At 40.3% G+C, this 19,770-nt stretch overlaps 2 protein-coding genes across 8 annotated transcripts in view; one reads left to right on the top strand and one right to left on the bottom strand.

Annotated features, from left to right (window-relative positions):
- The window catches only part of nup54 (nucleoporin 54), a 64,696-nt gene extending 52,134 nt beyond the window's left edge, over nt 1–12,562 (top strand). For all 7 annotated transcript variants that reach the window (XM_068038594.1, XM_068038585.1, XM_068038611.1 and 4 more), the window contains 8 exons: nt 840–1,027; nt 2,861–3,057; nt 3,744–3,798; nt 4,776–4,869; nt 7,265–7,372; nt 10,422–10,541; nt 10,683–10,793; nt 11,167–12,562. In XM_068038594.1, the coding sequence (XP_067894695.1) occupies nt 840–1,027; nt 2,861–3,057; nt 3,744–3,798; nt 4,776–4,869; nt 7,265–7,372; nt 10,422–10,541; nt 10,683–10,793; nt 11,167–11,295 (1,002 nt within the window). In that variant the 3' untranslated portion in view covers nt 11,296–12,562. The remainder of the gene's footprint in view (nt 1–839; nt 1,028–2,860; nt 3,058–3,743; nt 3,799–4,775; nt 4,870–7,264; nt 7,373–10,421; nt 10,542–10,682; nt 10,794–11,166) is intronic.
- A 3,811-nt stretch (nt 12,563–16,373) lies between these two features.
- Nucleotides 16,374–19,770, bottom strand: part of ppef2a (protein phosphatase with EF-hand domain 2a) — a 54,618-nt gene continuing 51,221 nt past the window's right edge. Inside the window, exons 16-17 of the mRNA XM_068014409.1 lie at nt 18,312–18,399; nt 16,374–16,555 (exon numbers count right to left, since the gene is read on the bottom strand). Coding sequence (XP_067870510.1) covers nt 16,374–16,555; nt 18,312–18,399 — 270 coding nt within the window. The remainder of the gene's footprint in view (nt 16,556–18,311; nt 18,400–19,770) is intronic.

Consider the following 19,770-nt stretch of genomic DNA (forward strand, 5'->3'; position numbering starts at 1 on the left):
GCAACAATCTTTTTGTTATGTGAGCCACTGGTATAGTGCGCGTCAGAGGCTGTGGGCTCTGTCACTGTTGAGTTAATGGTTTACCTCTGATGGCAATGCTGCCTGTGCCTGCTGTATGACGGGCACTGTTGACACAGGTAGCAAATGAACATGGCTGCTACCAAACTTAACAGCTGAGATGCTCTTGTTGCCCTTATAGAGGTAGTGAAATGGTTTAATTACCCGTCTCCTGTGCAAAATCCCTAAGCAATTGGGATAGTTAACTTGAGTGGAAAAAAATAGTTTTTAATCTTCCAACATTGTGCTGAAGTACTTGAATACTTAACATAGTACTTCAAACCCTGTTATACCATTTTTTGTAAAGTTTAAATTTTCTTTCTTGTGCTAACTTCATGTTATCATTCTATATCAAACTCTGCACCATTTAAATTCCTGATTGGCTTCAAAACCAGGGTTCAACAGCAACCCAGATTTTAGCCCAATCTGAAAACTGACCACTATACTTCAACCTGATTGTTATTGGAGCAACCAGATCGTATTGTTCTATCAAAGATTGTCCAATATTCAGACCTCTCGGCCTGGAAGCCCATCGTTGTAACTTGTAATGATATAGGCTACTAAAATAAATTATCTTGTGAACGGTGCTGCAGGGATTGATGCTGGTTAGCATTTTAACATTTAAAACTGTGTGCATGGTTGATATTGTCAGGCAGATATTTCTCTGAACTACCATCCCTGTTACTGTAGTCTTGTTACGTTTCTATGCAGTTCAAGACAGATCTTGAAGACATGTGAATGTAATTAACCTTAAAACTCCTATGTTTCTCACCTTGCCATAGACTGTTGGTTTCAGCTGCATACCCAGTAATAAGGATGAGGATGGTCTGGTAGCTTTGGCTTTTAATAAAAAAGAGGCAGACATTCGAAACCAGCAGCAACTGCTCGTGGAATCATTGCACAAAATTCTTGGAGGGTTGCAGCAAATCATGGTGAATGTTGAAGGAATCCGAGCATTGCCAGATGATCAGTAAGTGCAGTGTATGCCAGTTAGTTATTTTATGTAATTCTGCTGAAGGTGAAAGGAAATTAGTAATGACTGGGAATACATTTCTACTCGCTTTCAGCATTGAACTCTCCCACGTCAGCTGTAGCACTGATAAAGGGTAATACTCTCTCTGTTCTACTCCAACAATTTTGACTAACTAAAGCAAAATTCTACAGATGCTGGAAATCTGAATCGAGCAGAAATGCTGGAAACACATAGCAGGTCAGACAGCATCTGTGGAGAGAGAGAAACAAAGTTAAAGTTTCAGATTGGTGACCTTTAATTTCTCTTAACTATTATTTTCAAAGCTTCCTTGCTTATTACATCAGTGTAATTATTCCCCCATTTCCCACACAAGCCTTCCTTATAACCACTCTCAGTAAGATTGCTGCATGTGGACTGTTTTGTTTGAATATTTGCACTTCTTTGAAGTTGTCTAAACTTTTTTCACATAGGACTTATCTCAAATAGGTTCCTTACAACCATCAGGAAGGAGATGCTTTCTCATCAGTCTAGGCTGGATTCAAACTTACAGATGTAAAAGGGTAGAGTAGCATATACAACATACAATGCCATCCATAGCTGCTTTATATCTTAAGAGATGGTCACTGCACTGTAACTAAAGTATCAGTATAACTTGAGAGTTGAGTTTAATTGATGGCAAATAAAGAAAATATATATCAAGTAATCAGCAAGCTATTACAATTCCTTAGTCTGTGCAAGCTTCTTCAGCCTTTTGAAAAAGCACATTCAGTGCTGAGCAATAAGTGGACCATTATATGTATGACCAAGGTGATAAGCATGGACCTAAATATTGAAATAAAAGCAAAATACTGCAGATGCTGGAAATCTGAAATAAAAACAAGAAATGCTTTAATCACTCAGCAGGTCTGGCAGCATCTGTGGAAAGAGAAGCAGAGTTAACGTTTCGGGTCAGTGACCCTTCATCCGATGAAGGGTCACTGACCCGAAACGTTAACTCTGCTTCTCTTTCCACAGATGCTGCCAGACCTGCTGAGTGATTCCAGCATTTCTTGTTTTTATTATACCTAAATATTGAAATTGTTTCTTCCCTTTCCCTCTAAGTTTGTGTAAATAAATCACAATGTAACTAATCTGAAGCTTCCCAAAGTTAACATATTGGTGCTTAAAAATTTAAATAGTAGTGACCTTCCAAGTACATTTTACCCCAAATGCATTTTTAAAAATTCATCCATGGGATGTGGGCATCGCTGGCTAGGCCAGCATTTATTGTCCATCCCTAATTGCCCTTGAGAAGGTGGTGGTGAGCTGCCTTCTTGAACCGCTGCAGTCCATTTGGGGTAGGTATACCCACAGCGCTGTTAGGAAGGGAGTTCCAGGATTTTGACCCAGCGACAGTGAAGGAACGGCGATATAGTTCCAAGTCAGGATGGTGTGTGACTTGGAGGGGAACTTGCAGGTGGTGGTGTTCCCATGCATTTGCTCCCTTGTCCTTCTAGTTGGTAGAGGTCGCGGGTTTGGAAGGTGCTATCTAAGGAGCCTTGGTGCGTTGCTGCAGTGCATCTTGTAGATGGTACACGCTGCTGCCACTGTGCGTCGGTGATGGAGAGAGTGAATGTTTGTGAATGGGGTGCCAATCAAGCGGGCTGCTGTTTATAGATGAAGAGAATTGAGACTCTTACGCAATTGCATTTTCTGGGATGACTAAAATAATTGTACACACAGGCATGCAAGAGATGTCCAAGGTTTGGTTAACTGATCAGTTCACACGAGTGGTGCTTGTAATTGCAGAGGAAAGTTAGATGTAAAGACAATTTTTTTTTTGATTTTCAGAACAGAAATGGTAATCTATGTTGTTGAACGTTTTCCGAATGGGAATTCCAGAAGAGTTTCAGCAACAAACCTCTACAGTTCACTGGAGCAGAATAATGTGAAGAATCACCTGATGCAGTTAGGAGTGGTTGTTGCCCTGCCCAGGACAGAACTTTCTCCAGCTCAGATGAAACAGCTGCTACAGAACCCCCCTGCTGGTGTGTAGTGAAACTTTAGTGTTATAAAACAACTACCTGTATCCCTGTTATCTAGAAATGAGCAGATAATGTGGTTCAATAGCTTCTGCACTACAGTACTGGACTCAAGAACTACAATACACAATAACATTTTGGTGTTAACTGTCTGATGCACTTGGACTCTTCTCTCCTCTCCCCCGCCACCCCCCAAGAGGGCAATTTCTGAGAGTCTCATCCTGATGATCGGGAAGGAAGAGGAAGGTAACATTTCCGAGGGATGTCGACACCTCTTACACCACTTGGATACACCTTGGTGTTTTGATTAGGGAGCAGCATTGCTGCCACCCAATGAAATGTCTGAGTGCAGAAGTAAAGTTTAACCTATTATAAAATTCAGTGCTCCAAACATCCATGCTACTGAAAGTGTAGGTTCATGAAAGTTCTGTGAAGTTTTACTTCTATGTTATAAAAGGTATTTTAATTTTTTTTCCATTTGGTTTTTATTAAAATTTCAACAATATTGCTCTGGGCTGTAATTGAGAGCTGATGGAATATTGACTTAAATGAAGTTATCTTAAGTGACTCACAGTAATATGTTGCAGAAATACAAAACTATTGCTCACTTGTCCGTTTTAACAAAACAGCCTCAGTCTTGAAGAAACCCTGGCAGTGAATGTTACAGTTACTGGTGTCATTTTCTATTACAGGCGTTGATCCAATAATTTGGGAACAGGCCAAAGTTGATAATCCTGATCCTGAAAAGTAGGTTTTTCTATCTTCTCCTTCTGGAAAAACCCATCGCGTGGCTAGTGGAAATCATTAAATTACAATTGTTTTTGCTTTTGCTCACATGATTTGTATAAAGTTTTATGTGTTGTGTGCAAATATTGAATGTGTTCATCTGAGATTTCTCTGTTTTGTTTTTGCGCTGGAGATAACCTGTTGAAAACAAATGGTGTAGGTCAGAGAGGGATTTGAGATGAACAGATTAAGCAGTCATTCATTAATCTCTTTGGGTGTAATTTCAAGGCCTCAGTTCCTTTTATGGTAATACATTAACTGCAACCAGGGACAGGGTGATGACCATGTGTTCATTACGTGATGGTTCTAAAGTAGCCAAAATGGTTTGTGGTGCGAATAAATGACAATTGAACCCATTATAGGTGATCTATAAATTCTTCTTAATGTTGTAATTTGAGGTTAGTCACCACACAGCAATGGAGCTCCCAAACTTATTAAATGAATTGTGTCGTGGAACATTCTGGCTTAGTTAAAGAGGAGATATTTATAGTTGTACTTGAAACATCAAAAAATTGTCGAATACACTAATTATAAACAGATTTGATGTTTTTTCTCTACGCTTTATATTTAAGGAGTGACTATTCTGTCACCAGTGCACTTGAATTAAATAACTCACACACATTTGAGCACCATTCATCCATTCAACGCTTGTGATTTTACTCCACAGTATACTTTGACCCAGTGTAATTTATTAGTGTATATAGCCATTAATGTTTTTTAGTTTTCAAACCATTGAGTTAGCTTCGTATAACAAAATATTTGATTTTTTTTCTCACTTTACAAAATTTTAATCATTTTGGCTCATTTAATGTTCTGCAGAAAACCTCCTTTTGTGTGTGTATTTTATATAAAAAATTGAAAACTCTTTCAAAGGATTATTATAAATGACATGTTGAACTAGATTACTAACTACTCTTTTTCTCTCTCTCCTCCCCAAGACTGATACCAGTCCCCATGGTTGGTTTTAAGGAATTGCTGAGGAGGCTTAAGTTCCAGGAACAGATGACAAAACAGCATCAAAGCAGACTGGATGTGAGTAGGGATTCCAGCTTTAAAAGCTATTTTTTATGCCATTGTGTCAGTTCTCTGCACTTAGATATTGCTTGTTGCAGGATTCTTAATATTATCAGTTATCATTATGGAGTTGTGAGTTGTGCAGTGATGCTTTGGAAAGTGACTAGGGCCAGAACAAATTCTTGAGCATCCATTATTTTTTGTTAGAGATCTTTTCAGTACAGTGGCTGTTGGGAAGAAATTAGGAGTCTAACTGTCCGTAGCACTGTACCGTGAACATTGTCTCATTGAACGTGCTTGGGAACAGAAACTTATGGCTGGACTTTTACGCCCCCCAGAGCAGGAAGGTGGCGGGTGGGGGGCATAAAATGGAGCAGGAGGCTCAGGGGTCCCTTCCCGACCCATCTCCGCCACTTTACGCAGGGCGGCGGCAACGCAAAACAGCCTGTCTGTCCCAGGCCAATCAAGGCCCTTTAAGTGGCCACTTAAGGGCCTCCGCCTGCCTCTACGGGGATTTTACCTGTGGCCGGTCAGGCGGCCAGGCCCGAGAAAAGCCGCCTGTTAAAAGCTGGCAGCTGTCTGACATCCTGGGGAGTGGGGTGGGGGGGGGCTCATGATCTGGCGCCCTGTGCCCGACGGAGGGCCGCCCCCAATGACCCAACCACCCCCAACACCCAACACACCCTCCCGTACACCCAGTCGACCACCCTTGCCTCGCCGGGACCCGACCGATCACCCCAGAGGGGCAACGAAAACGTACCTGCATTCCTGGCTCCCCGACATCATCATCAGGTAGCTGGGCTGCAGTCCCAGCAGTTGCCGCCACTCCCGCGCTGCTGGAACGAAGAGCTGCCGGCCCACTGATTGGCTGGCAGCTCTATTAGGCGGGACTTCCTGCTTCAAGCGGGTGGAAGTCCCACCTCAGACCAATTAAAGCCTGGCGACCCGCAAAATACGAGTCGGATCCCCAGGCTAGGCGGAAGAAGGTTCGCCACCGACTTTTCAGGTCGGTGGACAGCTCCCGTCCGCCTAGGGTAAAATCCCGGCCTATAAGTAATTTAGGTTATCTCAAATTAATTTCTTTATCTGTGTTTTTTTTTTATTGACAGTGGAGAAGTGCAACTCATTGAGGCACCAGTTGGTGGCAGTGCAGCAGTTGAGAATGTTGTTTAAATCTGCTAGTTGCTGATCTCAGTTGCCTGCCAGCAAGTTAAATCAGAGGATGGTGCTCCGGTCACTGTTAAGTTCCTCAAAGCCAGTTCAGTGTGATTTGGGTAGGAGAGTAGGCTGCTTACCCTTCCTCTAAGACATAAATAATTTGTGATCTCAAGGAGGCTAGAATGAAAACCTGATTTATGTCCTCAACAAATGTTACATTTTAGTTGAAAAACTTGTAACTCTTCTGTGTTGCTGGGGCAAAAGGGAACAAAGCCAAAAGTAAGATTGAGGGATGGGGAGAAGGTTGTACAGTTGAGCAGGGAAGCACTTTGGACTGAGAGGAGATAAATGCTCATTTGTGTGATATATTAATAAGAAAGCTCCTGGATGCTGTGTCCAACACCATTAATGTGCACCATGCAATGCTAGGATGCAGATTCAGTTCTCGTATGTCACTGTGGGGACATGCCAACCTGAGCTGCTGCCTCCTTACAGGGAGAGGGAGGTGTCAAATTGTCAGAAAAGTTAATGCTGGGCTGCTACATCGCAGCTTCCACCAGTTGATTCAAGCAGCAATGGCTAAGTCCTGGGAGCAAATCGCTTGACATACTGACTCATGGCTGCAGGAAGCATGTTTTCTGAGAGATTAGAAAAGCATAATCCTGATGTATGTTTTATTCCAGAGCAAACCTTGCTTGTGACTGGCAGTGATTTTATTTTATGCTTGCTGATGTCCTATGGAGTGTGGTGTCTGGAGCATATTTGTAATATTTAGCTGCGAACCTTGTCTGTCCCTATAAGAACTTTGCTCTGGTACTCCCTGTAGGCAATGGTTGAAATAGGCCCATGGGTCAACTAGATTCTAATTGCTGGAGGTTTCTTTACATTAGCAGCTGTTTGGCTCCTTTTCTTGAAGGAAGGAGGTCAGGATATCACAGGGTTTCCTTTTCCCTTTTGTGTATTGCTTGCTGTTCTGTGATTTGTTGTTATATGCAAGATGTGACTGATGCTCTCAAAACTCTTCATTGATGCGATGCAACAAAACAGGAATCAGATGTACATCTTGCACTTACTGGACAGTTTGAGTAATGGGTAGATTAGACCTAACCTGCAAGATCTTGATTTCTGTTTACACCATCACTCAAATACAGCCATTGTATGGATTGAGTTTCATAGCTGTGACATGTTTATTTAACATATTCGTAAAATTCAAAAAAGTAGTCACCTGCTGTGTTTTCTCCATCCACAAACACAGATTATATCTGAGGATGTAAATGAACTGCAGAAGAACCAGGCCACAACTGTAGCAAAGATTTCCCAGTACAAGAGAAAACTGATGGACCAAGCTCATAAAGTCTTGCAGGTAATTTAATATATTTAGTTGCAATTTGTGTGTGCAAATTTAAAACATTTTAAAAATATACATTGTTGGGGGTTTTTTGACATGTGACTTCTGATATTTAGCATCAGAGAGGAGTTCTCACGGATTAGGCATTACAGGACAGAACTACTGTGCTGTACCCCAGCCCAAATGTCTCATCTCCCACTTCCAATGAGCATTCCCAACATAACTTGTGTTTTTTCCACCATTTCCCACACCAACCATTAAGGCTTCTCTGAGTAAAATTGGTTCACAGTTGGCGCTGAATAGGGATGAGTTTTAAGCTGTGGATAAATGCCCATTAAGAACAAAAATGAGGACTGCCCAAACTGATTTTGTGTGTGACACTTGAAGCCAGCAGCATCAATTCTCATTCCATAAGTCTCACTGAACTTGAACTCCAGTGTCAAAGGTGAAATGACAATGTCTTAGTCACTAAATAATCAAAGTTCCCATCCCCTCTCTTGTGTGCTTAATCTTATGGTGTCATCATTCCTTCCTCCCAAACCTTTCCTGATCTGAGTAACTAGGCAGTCTGGCCTCTACAAATCCTCTGTGGAATCCTCATAATTTTGTTTCACAGGATAAATTTGTTTGAAGAGTATCCTTTTGATCATTTGATCTCACCTTTCCAGGATGCTAATCTTGCTGTCTTCCCATCACAACATCTAGCTTTTTAAAAAAAAATGTGTCCAGTGTCCTGGCCTCAAGCACTCTTTTTGCTAACCTGTCACTGCTGTTGATCACAAACTTTGTAAATAAATAATCCGCGCATTTGTCCCAAATTTTCCCGTCACAATCCTGAATGTGTCATCTTGCTTTGCTGCCCTGACTTGTAGGAATGCATTGTTTCAGGTTCACTTTGCCTATCCCAGTAAGTGTTTTATAACTGGATTAAATCCTATTTTATGTGTCACTTTCCAAGCCTGGAGAGCCTTAGGTTAATAAGTCATTAATCATAGCTCTTCCCTGAGACACAGAAAGTTACCCTGTGCTGGCTTTGGGCCTGAGAGGTTAAGGGGTCAGTTCTCTTCAGACCAGGCACCTCACCTCTTGAGCAGTGCTGTACTGGATAGCACACTCAAGATCAGCTGTTTGCAGGACATGGGAAATCTGGCTGTAAATGCTAGCAGAAGATTGAATTCTGATCAAGTGTGTTGAGAAATAGCAAAATAAAAGTGATATACTGGAAATGCACAGCAAGTCGGTCAGCAACATTAAAGAGAAAAAGACAGGTTATGACAGTTCAGGTGTGTAATCTTTCAACAGAACTTGACTAACTTTTCTCGACAGATACTGACTGACCTGTATATTTCCAACCTTTTCTGTTTTTATTTCTGACAAATGATTCCTATCTTTGTCACTGATCACTAATAATTCCATACCACTGCAGCTTGATGCAAGAATGTTGTGAAAGCAGTTGAGATCTTAATGGAACTTCCACCCTATTTTACCCAATAATTGCACACACTTTTATTTTAGATGTTTCTCTTTTTGTGAATATTTATACCATGGTAATTTTTTAGCAGATTATGTTCAGAATTTAATTTTGCAGTCTAACTTCTGTAACAAAGAATTTATCTAAGAGCAAGTGTATCAGCACAGATAGAAAGTTGGTTGCTAGAAAGAAAAGAGAGTAATGGGGTTAATCAGCCTTGCTTGGATTGAAGAAGTGTGGAATGCCAAGAGTCAGTTCTGGATCTACTTTTGTATATTAATGATTTGGACTTGGGCATAGAGTATGCTATCGAAAGCAGCTAGTGACAAAAGGAGGTTTTGCAAACAGTGAGGAGGGCAGAGACAGATGAGTAGAATGGGCAGAAACAGTTTAATATGGACAAGTGTGAGGCTGTGTATTTTGGGAGAGAAATACTCAATGGAAAGATACTGAAAGGAGTGGATGAACAGAGAATTTTGAGTTCGATACGTGGTTTATTGAAAGTGTGAACACAAGTAGATAAAAACCATTAATGAAACAGTGATAACATTTTGGGTTTTATACACGGGCATAGAGTATAAGAGCAGAGAGATAATGATAAATTTGTGCAAGTCAATGCTTCAGCCACGGTTAAAGTACTGTGTGCAGTTTTATGGAAAGGATATTAAAGCCATAGAGTGCACAACTTGATTCGGTAAGGAAGAATTAAAAATGAATGCCTCTGCGAAGCATCTTGGGACATTTTATTATGTTAAAGGTGCTATATAAATAAAAATTGTTGTTAGAAGGTGATGAGACTATTTTTACTGAAACAGTGAAGGCTGAGGAGATTTTGTAAACGTTTTTCAAATTAAGTATTTTGACAGTGATGGGTAAAGACTATTTTCTCTACTTGGGGAGTTATTAAGGTGTGATAATCAGTTTTACATTATTACGGGGATATTGTGAGAAGTTTCTTTATGCATCAGATTTTTGAAGCATGGAAACGTTGAGGGAGACACCATTGCATCTTTTAAGAGAAAATTGGGTAAACCGAAAAAGATAAAAGAAAGAAGAAAAACTTGCAATTATATAGCACCTTTCATGACCTCAGGATGTTCCAAAGTGCTTTACAGCCAATTAAGTACTTCTGGAAGTGTATTCACTGTTGTAATGTAGGAAACTTGGCAGCCAATTTGCACACAGCAAACTTCCACAAACAACAATGTGATAATCACCAGGTAATCTGTGGGGTTTTTTTTTAGTGATGCTGATTGTGGGATAAATATTTGTCAGGTCACCGGGGAAAACTCCCATGCTCTTCTTCGAAATGGTCCAGATTTTGAAGATACAGGATTATGGGGAGAGAATGGGGCAGTAGGAAAATAAAACTTTGTTTATTCCCACAAAAAGAGAAATCTTTATAATCACCTAAAATAAAGATTTTGGATCAATCTGGCAAAGAGCCAGCATGGACATGATGGTCTGAGTGCTTTCTCCTGCATTCTAAACTTCTGTGAGTATTCTCATAGATTGTGGAAGGATGGAGGTCTACGTGTGCAACTTGCAAAGAGTAATCAATTCTCAAGTCCCTATGTTGTTTTCTCTCTCGAGGTGTTAATAAAACAAGAAATCCAGAGGAAAGCTGGTTATGCTATTCAGGCGGAAGAAGAGCAGCTTCGTGTGCAGTTAGATACTATCCAGTGTGAACTAAATGCACCAACCCAGTTTAAGGTACAAAATAATTATTTTCTTGGAATTCAGTGTAATACAGCCAGAACAGTTTGCCATGAGCACTTCTAACTGGATTAGGGAGGTCGTTAAGAAATGTAAATGGAAAAGGCAGCATGTTGCAGTAATGATGTTTGTGTGCAGGGCCGTCTGAATGAACTGATGTCTCAGATAAGAATGCAGAATCATGTCGGAGCTGTCAGATCAGAGGAGAGATACAGTGTTGATGTGGATCTCTTGGGAGAAATCAAGCAGGTAAAAAAAGCTGCAACCTTTTCCCAATTAGCAAGAACAAATTTCATGGAAAGAAAATATACTGATGTTTGAATATGAATGATTATTGCGCAGATTAGATTTTGACACTACAGAATCTTAGTCCTTTATATTTCATGCTGTTTTAGAAAGTAAAACTAAAGTTTTAAGCAATGTTGCATCAAAAACAATTTCAAGTAGACATCATTATACCAATGTGAAAAAATGTCATCTTAATTTGCTTACTATCATTCTATTAAATTTTGTCAACAAAAATGTTGTTATAGACCTGCTGATCTTCAAAGCTAATTCTGCTCACATATACATACCAACATCTTTATGAACACCTTCTAATATAGATCATTTCTCTTCCTAGCACCTGAAGTTGCAGCAGGAAGGGCTGAGTCATTTGATCAGTGTCCTGAAAGAAGATTTGGAGGATGTGAAGCTAATTGAGCTGGGCCTTAATGAGAGTGTTCATATTCGACGTGACCTTTTCAGTTGATGGCTTTTCTGTAATATCACTGTAGTTAAGAAGGATATTTTCCTCCCTGTCCAAACTTTTTTGGTTCATCCCACCTGCCCAAAAGTTATAGCATTTCCATTTTTACAAGCTAGAACTTTGGTGTAGGAGTGGAGAAAGAAATGTTATTGCCATTCTTCATTAAATGCTGCAGTCATCTCAGAAAAGTCTGTAGCTTTGGGGGTTCTGATATTTACCCTAAGGTGCATCAACCCTTTCATAGAGCAGCCAGTTACAAAACTTTGCAATAGAGATGTGACTGATGGCTGACTTTGTTTAGCATGTGTAAAAGCATAGCTTTTAGAAACTACTGTTTGCAATATTAGGGGAGGAACGTTTAAATTATAGGACATTCTTCAATCTGCTATTTTAACGTAGGCTTTAACCTGTTTAAGTGCATTGAGCATTTATCCGCTAATACTGCAAATGGTAATTTCTGGATTCCTATCTTAACTTTTCTTTACAATTTTTTAAAGTGTATAAATATGATGATTTTCCTGTTCTATGCAATAGGTTGGGACAGATTTATTTTTAAATGCTGCTAATAACCAGACTTGCATTGAACAGGAATGGCTATATTGGTACTGACTAAGTCAGGAGCAAATTGGGGTTTCCTTATATTTTTTAAAAAGCATGCAATGGGAGTTTTGCTTATATTGGATGAGTGTGTATTTGACTGTTCTGAGTACTTTTGAATAGTTTATACAGCTTGAAAATGTGACCTTGATATGTCATGAATGTGGAAAATTTGAAGTGTACTTTATTGGACCTAATAGCCCTGGAGACTGGAATGGTGAATTGTTAAACAATTAAATGTTATAAATGCCAGAGAAGCACACGTGCTGGATATACAAACCCACTTTATTTTTTTTAAACTCATACAAGCATATTTATAGTATCACAAGGAGCATCAGGAATTGGATTTGTTCTTGGAGAGTTGACTTTTAAAAAAAAAAAAAATGTTAGTCATGATATTTCTCGTCAATGTATGCAGCTCCTTTTTTTTTTTAATCCAGCAGGGAGTTTAAGTTAGTGGCAGTCGGGTTTACAAATCATTCCCTTGAATCATTTGTATCTGATAATGGTCACTTTGAAACATATAAGTACAATATAAGTTTTTGGGAGTGGTAACTGTGAGCCACAGGCCAGACAAGGATCTCTATTGAAGAACTACTTTTAGTGTGTGAAATGTTTGTAATAATTATGCAAAGAGGAAATAAATTCTAAATAAACCGTTTGCTTTAATAACCTTCTGCTTCTGATGCTTCTAATGTTGTTTTCATAGTTTGAGCCAGATATCATTCAGCCACAGAACATTTTTATAATTCCATTGACATTTCCTGGACACGCAAGCCTCCTCTAGATCTCCAGCCTGAAAAAAACTTATTTCCCTCTTGGGACTGTTTAGTCGAAGCTAACTGTTGTCAAGTGATTTGCTCCAGTTCTTTACGCTGAGTGAGAATTGTGTTTCAGTATATACACAGTCTTGATTAATTTCCTTTGGGGATGGAACATGGTGCTTCTTGTTTGACTGAGAGTCTGGAAATGCTATCTATAGAAAACAAATGTTGATTTTCAAATAATGGAATGGTGTAGATATCATAGCACCTCATTAGACTGCTTTTGAGGGTTATGGAGAGATTTTGCAGAACTTCCCTCAGATGATAAGTAAGTGGGGCAGATTCCAAAATGGGCCAAATTGCAAATAGCACTGAGTGTAAGAAATGGATTTGGTGAGCTGAATGGACTTTCTCTGTACATGCTTTTTTGTAATTTTGTAGCTGTTTTCTCACAATGACTGAACTTCAAATGACTACTTGACTATTTAAGTGCGAAGTTTGGTCAATCTTTCAGTGAGGTTCTCAATTTGTATCAGCTTGCTGAGGTTCGTGATTCTTTCAATGGTTGGAGGTTTGTAATGGCAGAACTGATTTTATTTGTTCATGTGTGTCTAAATATGTATTTACGAATGGGAAATCATGTTTGACGAACCTTTTGGGAGTTTTCTGAGGATGTTACTAACAGATTTGATAAAGGGGAGTCGGTGGACTTGGTATCCTTGGATTTTCAGAAGGCTTTTGATAAAGTCCCCCACAGGAGGTTGGTTAGCAAAGTTAAAGAACATGGGATAGGAGGTAATATACTGGCATGGATTAAGGATTGGTTAACAGGCAGAAAGCAGAGAGTAGGAATAAATGGGTCATTCTCGCGTTGGCAGGCTGTGACTAGTGGGTTACAGCAGGGATCAGTGCTTGGGCACCAGCTGTTCACAATATATATCAATGATTTGGATGCGAGGACCAAATGTAGTATTTCCAAGATCGCGGATGACACAAAACTAGGTGGGAATGTGTGTTGTGAGGAAGATGCAAAGCGGCTTCGAGGGGATTTTGACAGACTTAGTGAGTGGGCAAGAACATGGCAGATGGAATATAATGTGGAAAACTGTGAGGTTATCCACTTTGGTAGGAGGAACAGATGTGCAGCGTATTTCTTAAATGGTAAGAGATTAGAAATTGTAGATGTACAAAGGGACTTGGGTGTCCTTGTCAATAAGTCACTGAAAGCTAACGTGCAGGTGGAGCAAGCAGTTAAGAAGGCTAATGGTATGTTAGCCTTTATCGCAAGAGGATTTGAGTACAGGAGTAGTGAAGTCTTGCTTCAGTTGTATACAACCTTGGTTAGACAGCACCTGGAGTATTGTGTGCAGTTTTGGTCCCCTTACCTTCGGAAGGATATTATTGCCTTCGAGGGAGTGCAGTGAAGGTTCACCAGACTTGTTCCCAGGATGGCGGGATTCTCCTATGAAGAGAGATTGGGGAAACTGGGCTTGTATTCTGTACAGTTTCGAAGAATGAGAGGTGATTTCATTGAAATCTACAAAATACTTAAAGGGATAGACAGGGTAGATGCAGCTAAGATGTTTCCCCTGATTAGGGAGTCTAGAACCAGGGAACACAATTTCAAAATAAGGGGGAAGCCACTTAGGACACAGATGAGGAGAAATTTCTTGACTCAGAAGGTTGTGAATCTTTGGAATTATCTACCCCAGTGGGCTGTGGAAGCTCAGTCATTGAGTATGTTTAAAGCAGAGATTGATAGATTTCTAAATACAAATGACATAAAGGGATATGAGGATAGTGTGGGAAAAAGGCATGGAAGTGGATGATCAGCCATGATCATATTGAATGGCGGGACAGGCTCGATGGGCTGAATGGCCTACTCCTGCTCCTAGGCTTTTAAATAATGGAAATGTTAGCACTGCAAGTCATCTTTCTGTAGGTCTCCATGAGCCAGAATTGAAAGTTTACCAAAGTGCTTCTTTTTATGTACTCTGTAACTATAATCTTCTGCCTAGGATTCCACTTTATACAATTTCTGCACCTAAGTACAGGGAGGAAATGGAAGTTGTAGTTCACTGAGATTCATAATGTAAGGAAAATGGCAAATATGAGCATACATGGATTCAGGGAGGCTTCATGTCTCCTGTTGCTCTATTCATGGATCTCCTTAACCCCTCCTCACAGTTGTGAAGTTAAATGGTCATAGCAACTTGAAGTTTATACATTGAGTTACTATGAAAAGTAGTAAATCGGAAATGTCAATGAACTAATCTGATTGAATTTGCAATAATCCCCTTTGTTCCGACCAGGTGAGGAAGAGGTTTCAAGTTCCCTTTCAGCCTTCACCTGGTCTTACTGTAACAGGGTTTAATTTTAAACACACCGTGTTTTTAGCTCCCCCTTGGTGAATCCTTGTTCACCACTTTCCAATTATAAGTCAAAGAAACCAGCACAAACAGGCTTTCTTAGGTTTAAAGAAAAGTTGAAATTTATTAAATTTAAACTCTAATTTGGTTAACGCCTACAGATACACACCACGCCCACGATAGCATACATACGCAATACACACATGCAGATAGGGACAGAAAGAGTAGAGGAAAAGTAAAGTGGAAAAGTTTGAGGCAATCTCTGAAGAGGGTTTTTTGTTGCTGTGCTTTGAACTTGCTGTAGAGTCTTGATTGTAGGTAGATCTTGCTTTTTGTTGGGGCCCAGTATTATTCTTAAAACTTGTTCACTGTAGGAGACTTCTCTCTCAGGGTTCATGTGTCTTCAGTCAGTTTTGGAGTTCCATGAGAAAGAGATGGGAGCAGACAGGAGAGGCTGTGGTGAGCCAGCCTGGAGAGGTCTTTTCAATCCAGGAGCAAACAGCTTTCTCCAGACTCTCAGTTCAAACTGTACAATTCAGAAACCCCCAGGCTGCCAAGCAAGTTAGTCATGTGACTAACTGTACTGACCACATCTTGGCTCTGTATTGTATCACCTTAGCAGGGAATGGAATGCGCTTCCCTACCTTCAATGTATGTTAGTATGTAAATGTTTTTTTCCAGCCAAGGTCTGGCAGTCCTTGTAACAGGCCTTCTCTTCTTCCCAGCAACAATTTGAAATGTAATGTCCATGTGGCAAAATTAATATGCCTCATTCTTGGCAGATGACACCTTGTATAATTAACCTGCTCCTTGAAACAGTATGCACATTAATATGCTGTATGGGTAGTGTGAGATTCTTTTTTTACTATAGTAATGAGGTGTGATTGGGAGTTTTTTGGAATATCCTTTTTTATCAATGTTATCCAGCACAAACATGACCCAAGTAAAGTGTACTTGACGCACTGAAATTCTTTGCGATGGTTTCTTTTAATAAAAGGAACTGTTCAGTGCTTAATATATGAAAATGGATCACTGACACAATTCAGCAGCACTTTTTCAGGCACAGGTAAAGATTGTTGTGTAGTTTGCATTTTTTACACAGCTGGAAAAATCTATAACTAAATCTACCAAAAATCAGGACAGAAGACCTACACGGTGGGATCAAATGCTGAAGTTCTGTACTTGGATTGGGGATGCTTGTTTACATTTGATTTTAAGGCTCACATAAATCCATCTACCATTGTCACCATGACCACTTCACTGAGAGATTATCTTTCTTTTCGTTCTTTGCGTAAACCACCATGCTCAATTGTTCACTTTGTGGAATTATCAGCAGACCAGCATCTCCATCTTAGTAACTGGATTTATCGACCAGACGGAAAGCCTCAAGGAACTCGTTAATGTCTATACTTCCATCCTTATTGAAATCCATACTGCGAGCCAGGTCACCAATCGCTTTATCACTAATCTCAGTCTTAAAGTGGGAACTGAGAAGTTTCCAAGTTTTTTGAAATTCCTCAAATGATATCAAACCTGTCACAGACATGAAAATGCAATTTATTTTGCTTCCATGACACCAAGCAACAAATTAAATTTTCATTATTTTCTTGCTAATTTTCCCACTCTCCCCTTCTCCATGCTATATCTTGTTGGAGTACAATTTGACATTTCCAATTATAAACATTGATTTTTATCAACTGCAGCTTCTCATTTTGAGAATGGCACTGATAAATTATATAAATTTCTGTTGCGGGTTAACCCCTGGTAACACAGGCATAGTGTAATGCTGAAACACCAGCATGAAATAGGTAGGAACCTTTCACCTGGATTAGTGTAACTTGAACAACATGGTGAGTTTGGCAGTCTGTTGGCAAAGCTATATACAGTTTGAGTATTTGTCCAGCAACCAAATAGGTAATTTTGTTAAATTGTTTTCAATTCTTTCCTAAGTGTCATTCAATCCATTGTGTCTTCTGATCATGTTGATCATTGATACTTTGATAGCTGCTATATCATAGTAACTTCAGAATTACAGCAGCCCACACTTGTAGCAGTTAAAACATTTTAGTCTCTACAAAAGATTCTTTTCCCACAGCATTTGATAAGGTGCCACATCGAAGGTTATTGTGGAAAATAAAAGCTCATGGTGTAGTGGGTAACATTGGCATGGATTGGCGAGGTAACGGGAAGCAAAGAGTAGGCATAAATGGGTTATTTTCTGATTGACAAGATGTAATGAGTGGTAAGCGACAGGGATCAGTGCTGGGGTCTCAACATTTTACAATTTATATAAATGACTTGGATGAAGGGACCAAAGATATAGTTGCTAAATTTGCTGATGAGACAAAGATACATAGGAAAGTAACTTGTGAAGAGGACATGAGGCTATGAAGGGATATAGATAATTTAAGTGAGTGGGCCAAGATCTGGCAAATGGAGTATTATGTGGGAAAATGTGAAATTGTCCACTTTGGCAGGAAGAATAAAGCATATTATCTAAATGGTGAGAGATTGCAGAGCTTTGGAGATGCAGTGGAATCTGGGTATCATAGTGCATGAATCACAAAAGGTTAATGTGCAGGTACAGCAAGTAATTAGGAAAGCTAATAGAATGTTATCCTTTATTGTGAGGGGAATTGAATACAAAAATAGGGAGGTTATGCTGCAGTTATACAGGGCATTGGTGAGACCACATCTGGAGTACTGTGTACAGTATTAGTCTCCTAACCTAAGGAAGGATGTAAATGTGTTGGAAGCAGTTTACAGAAGGTTTACTAGACTAATAAGGAAAGGTTGTACAGGTTAGGCTTGTATCCGCTGGAGTTTAGAAGAGTGAGGGGTGTCTTGGTTGAAACATACAAGATTCTGAGGGGTCTTGACAGGGTGGATTTGGAAAGGATGTTTCCTCGTATACAAAATTATGAGGGGCATCGATGGATAGATAGGGAGAAACTTTTTCCCTTTGCGGAGGGGTCAATAACCAGAGGGCATAGATTTAAGGTAAGGGGCAGGAGGTTTCAAGGGGATTTGAGGAAAAAAATTTTCACCCAGAGGGTGGTTGGAACCTGAAACACACTGCCTGAAGGGGTGGTAGAGGCAGGAACCCTCACAACATTTAAGAAGTATTTAGAAGAGCACTTGAAACGCCATAGCATACACGGCTATGGGTCAAGTGCTGGAAAATGGGATTAGAATAGAGAAGTGCTTGATGGCCGGCATAGACACGATGGGCCGAAGGGCCTGTTTCTGTGCTGTATAACTCTGACTCTATTTTGGAATCGGCGCTTACCAGAGTTGTCACTGTCAATAATTCTAAAAATGGTTTCCAAATTGGTCCTGCTTCTGTAAAGCATTTCCAGCAAACTGGGTTGTATGTGCTGCAAAAATAAAAAGGCCTTATAATTAAAAAAAAAGGATGCCAGGCAGATCAGCAACCTTTACTGACACAAGATGGACATGTTTCTTACACTCGTCACATCTGGGTGGCAGATCAGCTATTGATACAATTGCCAACACTCTACCCATGCTAGTAGCTTTCTCTATAGACTCTTAGAATGTCTTTTACCATGAATTAGTTTTCTGTAGCCACTTCAAAGATGACAAAAAAACCTGTATATATCAAACATGTCTAAATGCAGCTTGGGGTTAAATAGCGGTGGAACGTTCTGGGGTGTAGCAGAATGAAATGTACAATGCAAAATAAAGCACTTTGCACAGATTTTGCCAACTGGAATGCTGAACAGTGAGGACGTTCAGTTTTCTCGCTTCAGTGCCTTTGTGTTTTTAGCCTACGTGTCTGACATCCAGTCCCAGATGAGTCATAAATAACTCCAGTTAAACATGGAAAAACTGAAGCAATCGTCTTTTAACCCTGCCACAAACTTTGTACCATCACCAGTGATTCCCACTGTGGCCACTATCTCAGTTTGAAGCCAACTGTTCGCAACCTTGGTGTACTATTTAACCCTAAGCTGTGCTTCTGACCTCATGTCACCTTTTATCACAAAGACTGCCTACTTTCACTTTTTTATTTGTTTGTGGGATGTGGGTGTCGCTGGCTAGGCCAGCATTTATTGCCCATCCCTAATTGCCCTTGAGAAGGTGGTGGTGAGCTGCTGCCTTGAACTGCTACAGTCCTTGGGGTGCTGTTAGGAAGGGAGTTCCAGGATTTTGTTGATGTTGATCATGAATACTTTGACATGACTGAAGGAACGGCGACATAGTTCCAAGTCAGGATGGTGTGTGGCTTGGAGGGAAACTTGCAGGTGGTGGTGGTGTTCCCATGCACCTGCTTCCCTTGTCCTTTGAGGTGGTAGAGGTCACGGGTTTGGAAGGTGCTGTTAAAGGCGGCTTGGTGAGTTGCTGCAGTGCATCTTGTAGATGTTACAGACTGAGGGAATGTTGAAGGTGGTGAACGGGATGCCAATCAAGTGGGCTGCTTTGTCCTGGATGGTGTCGAGCTTCTTGAGTGTTGTTGGAGCTGCACCCATCCAGGCAAGTGGAGAGTATTCCATCACACTCCTGACTTTGCCTTGTAGATGGTGGACAGGCATTGGGGAGACAGGAGGTGAATTACTCACTAACAATTGCCAGCGTCTGTCCTGCTCTTGTAGCCGCAGTATTTATGTGGCTGGTCCAGTTCAGTTTCTGGTCAATGGTGACCCTCCAGGATGTTGATCGTGGGGGATTCAGCAATCGTAATGCCATGAACGTCAAGGGGAGATGGTTGAATTCTCTGCCTGGCACTT

This window comes from Heterodontus francisci, chromosome 1 (assembly GCF_036365525.1).
Source record: "Heterodontus francisci isolate sHetFra1 chromosome 1, sHetFra1.hap1, whole genome shotgun sequence".
Taxonomy (NCBI): Eukaryota; Metazoa; Chordata; class Chondrichthyes; order Heterodontiformes; family Heterodontidae; genus Heterodontus; species Heterodontus francisci.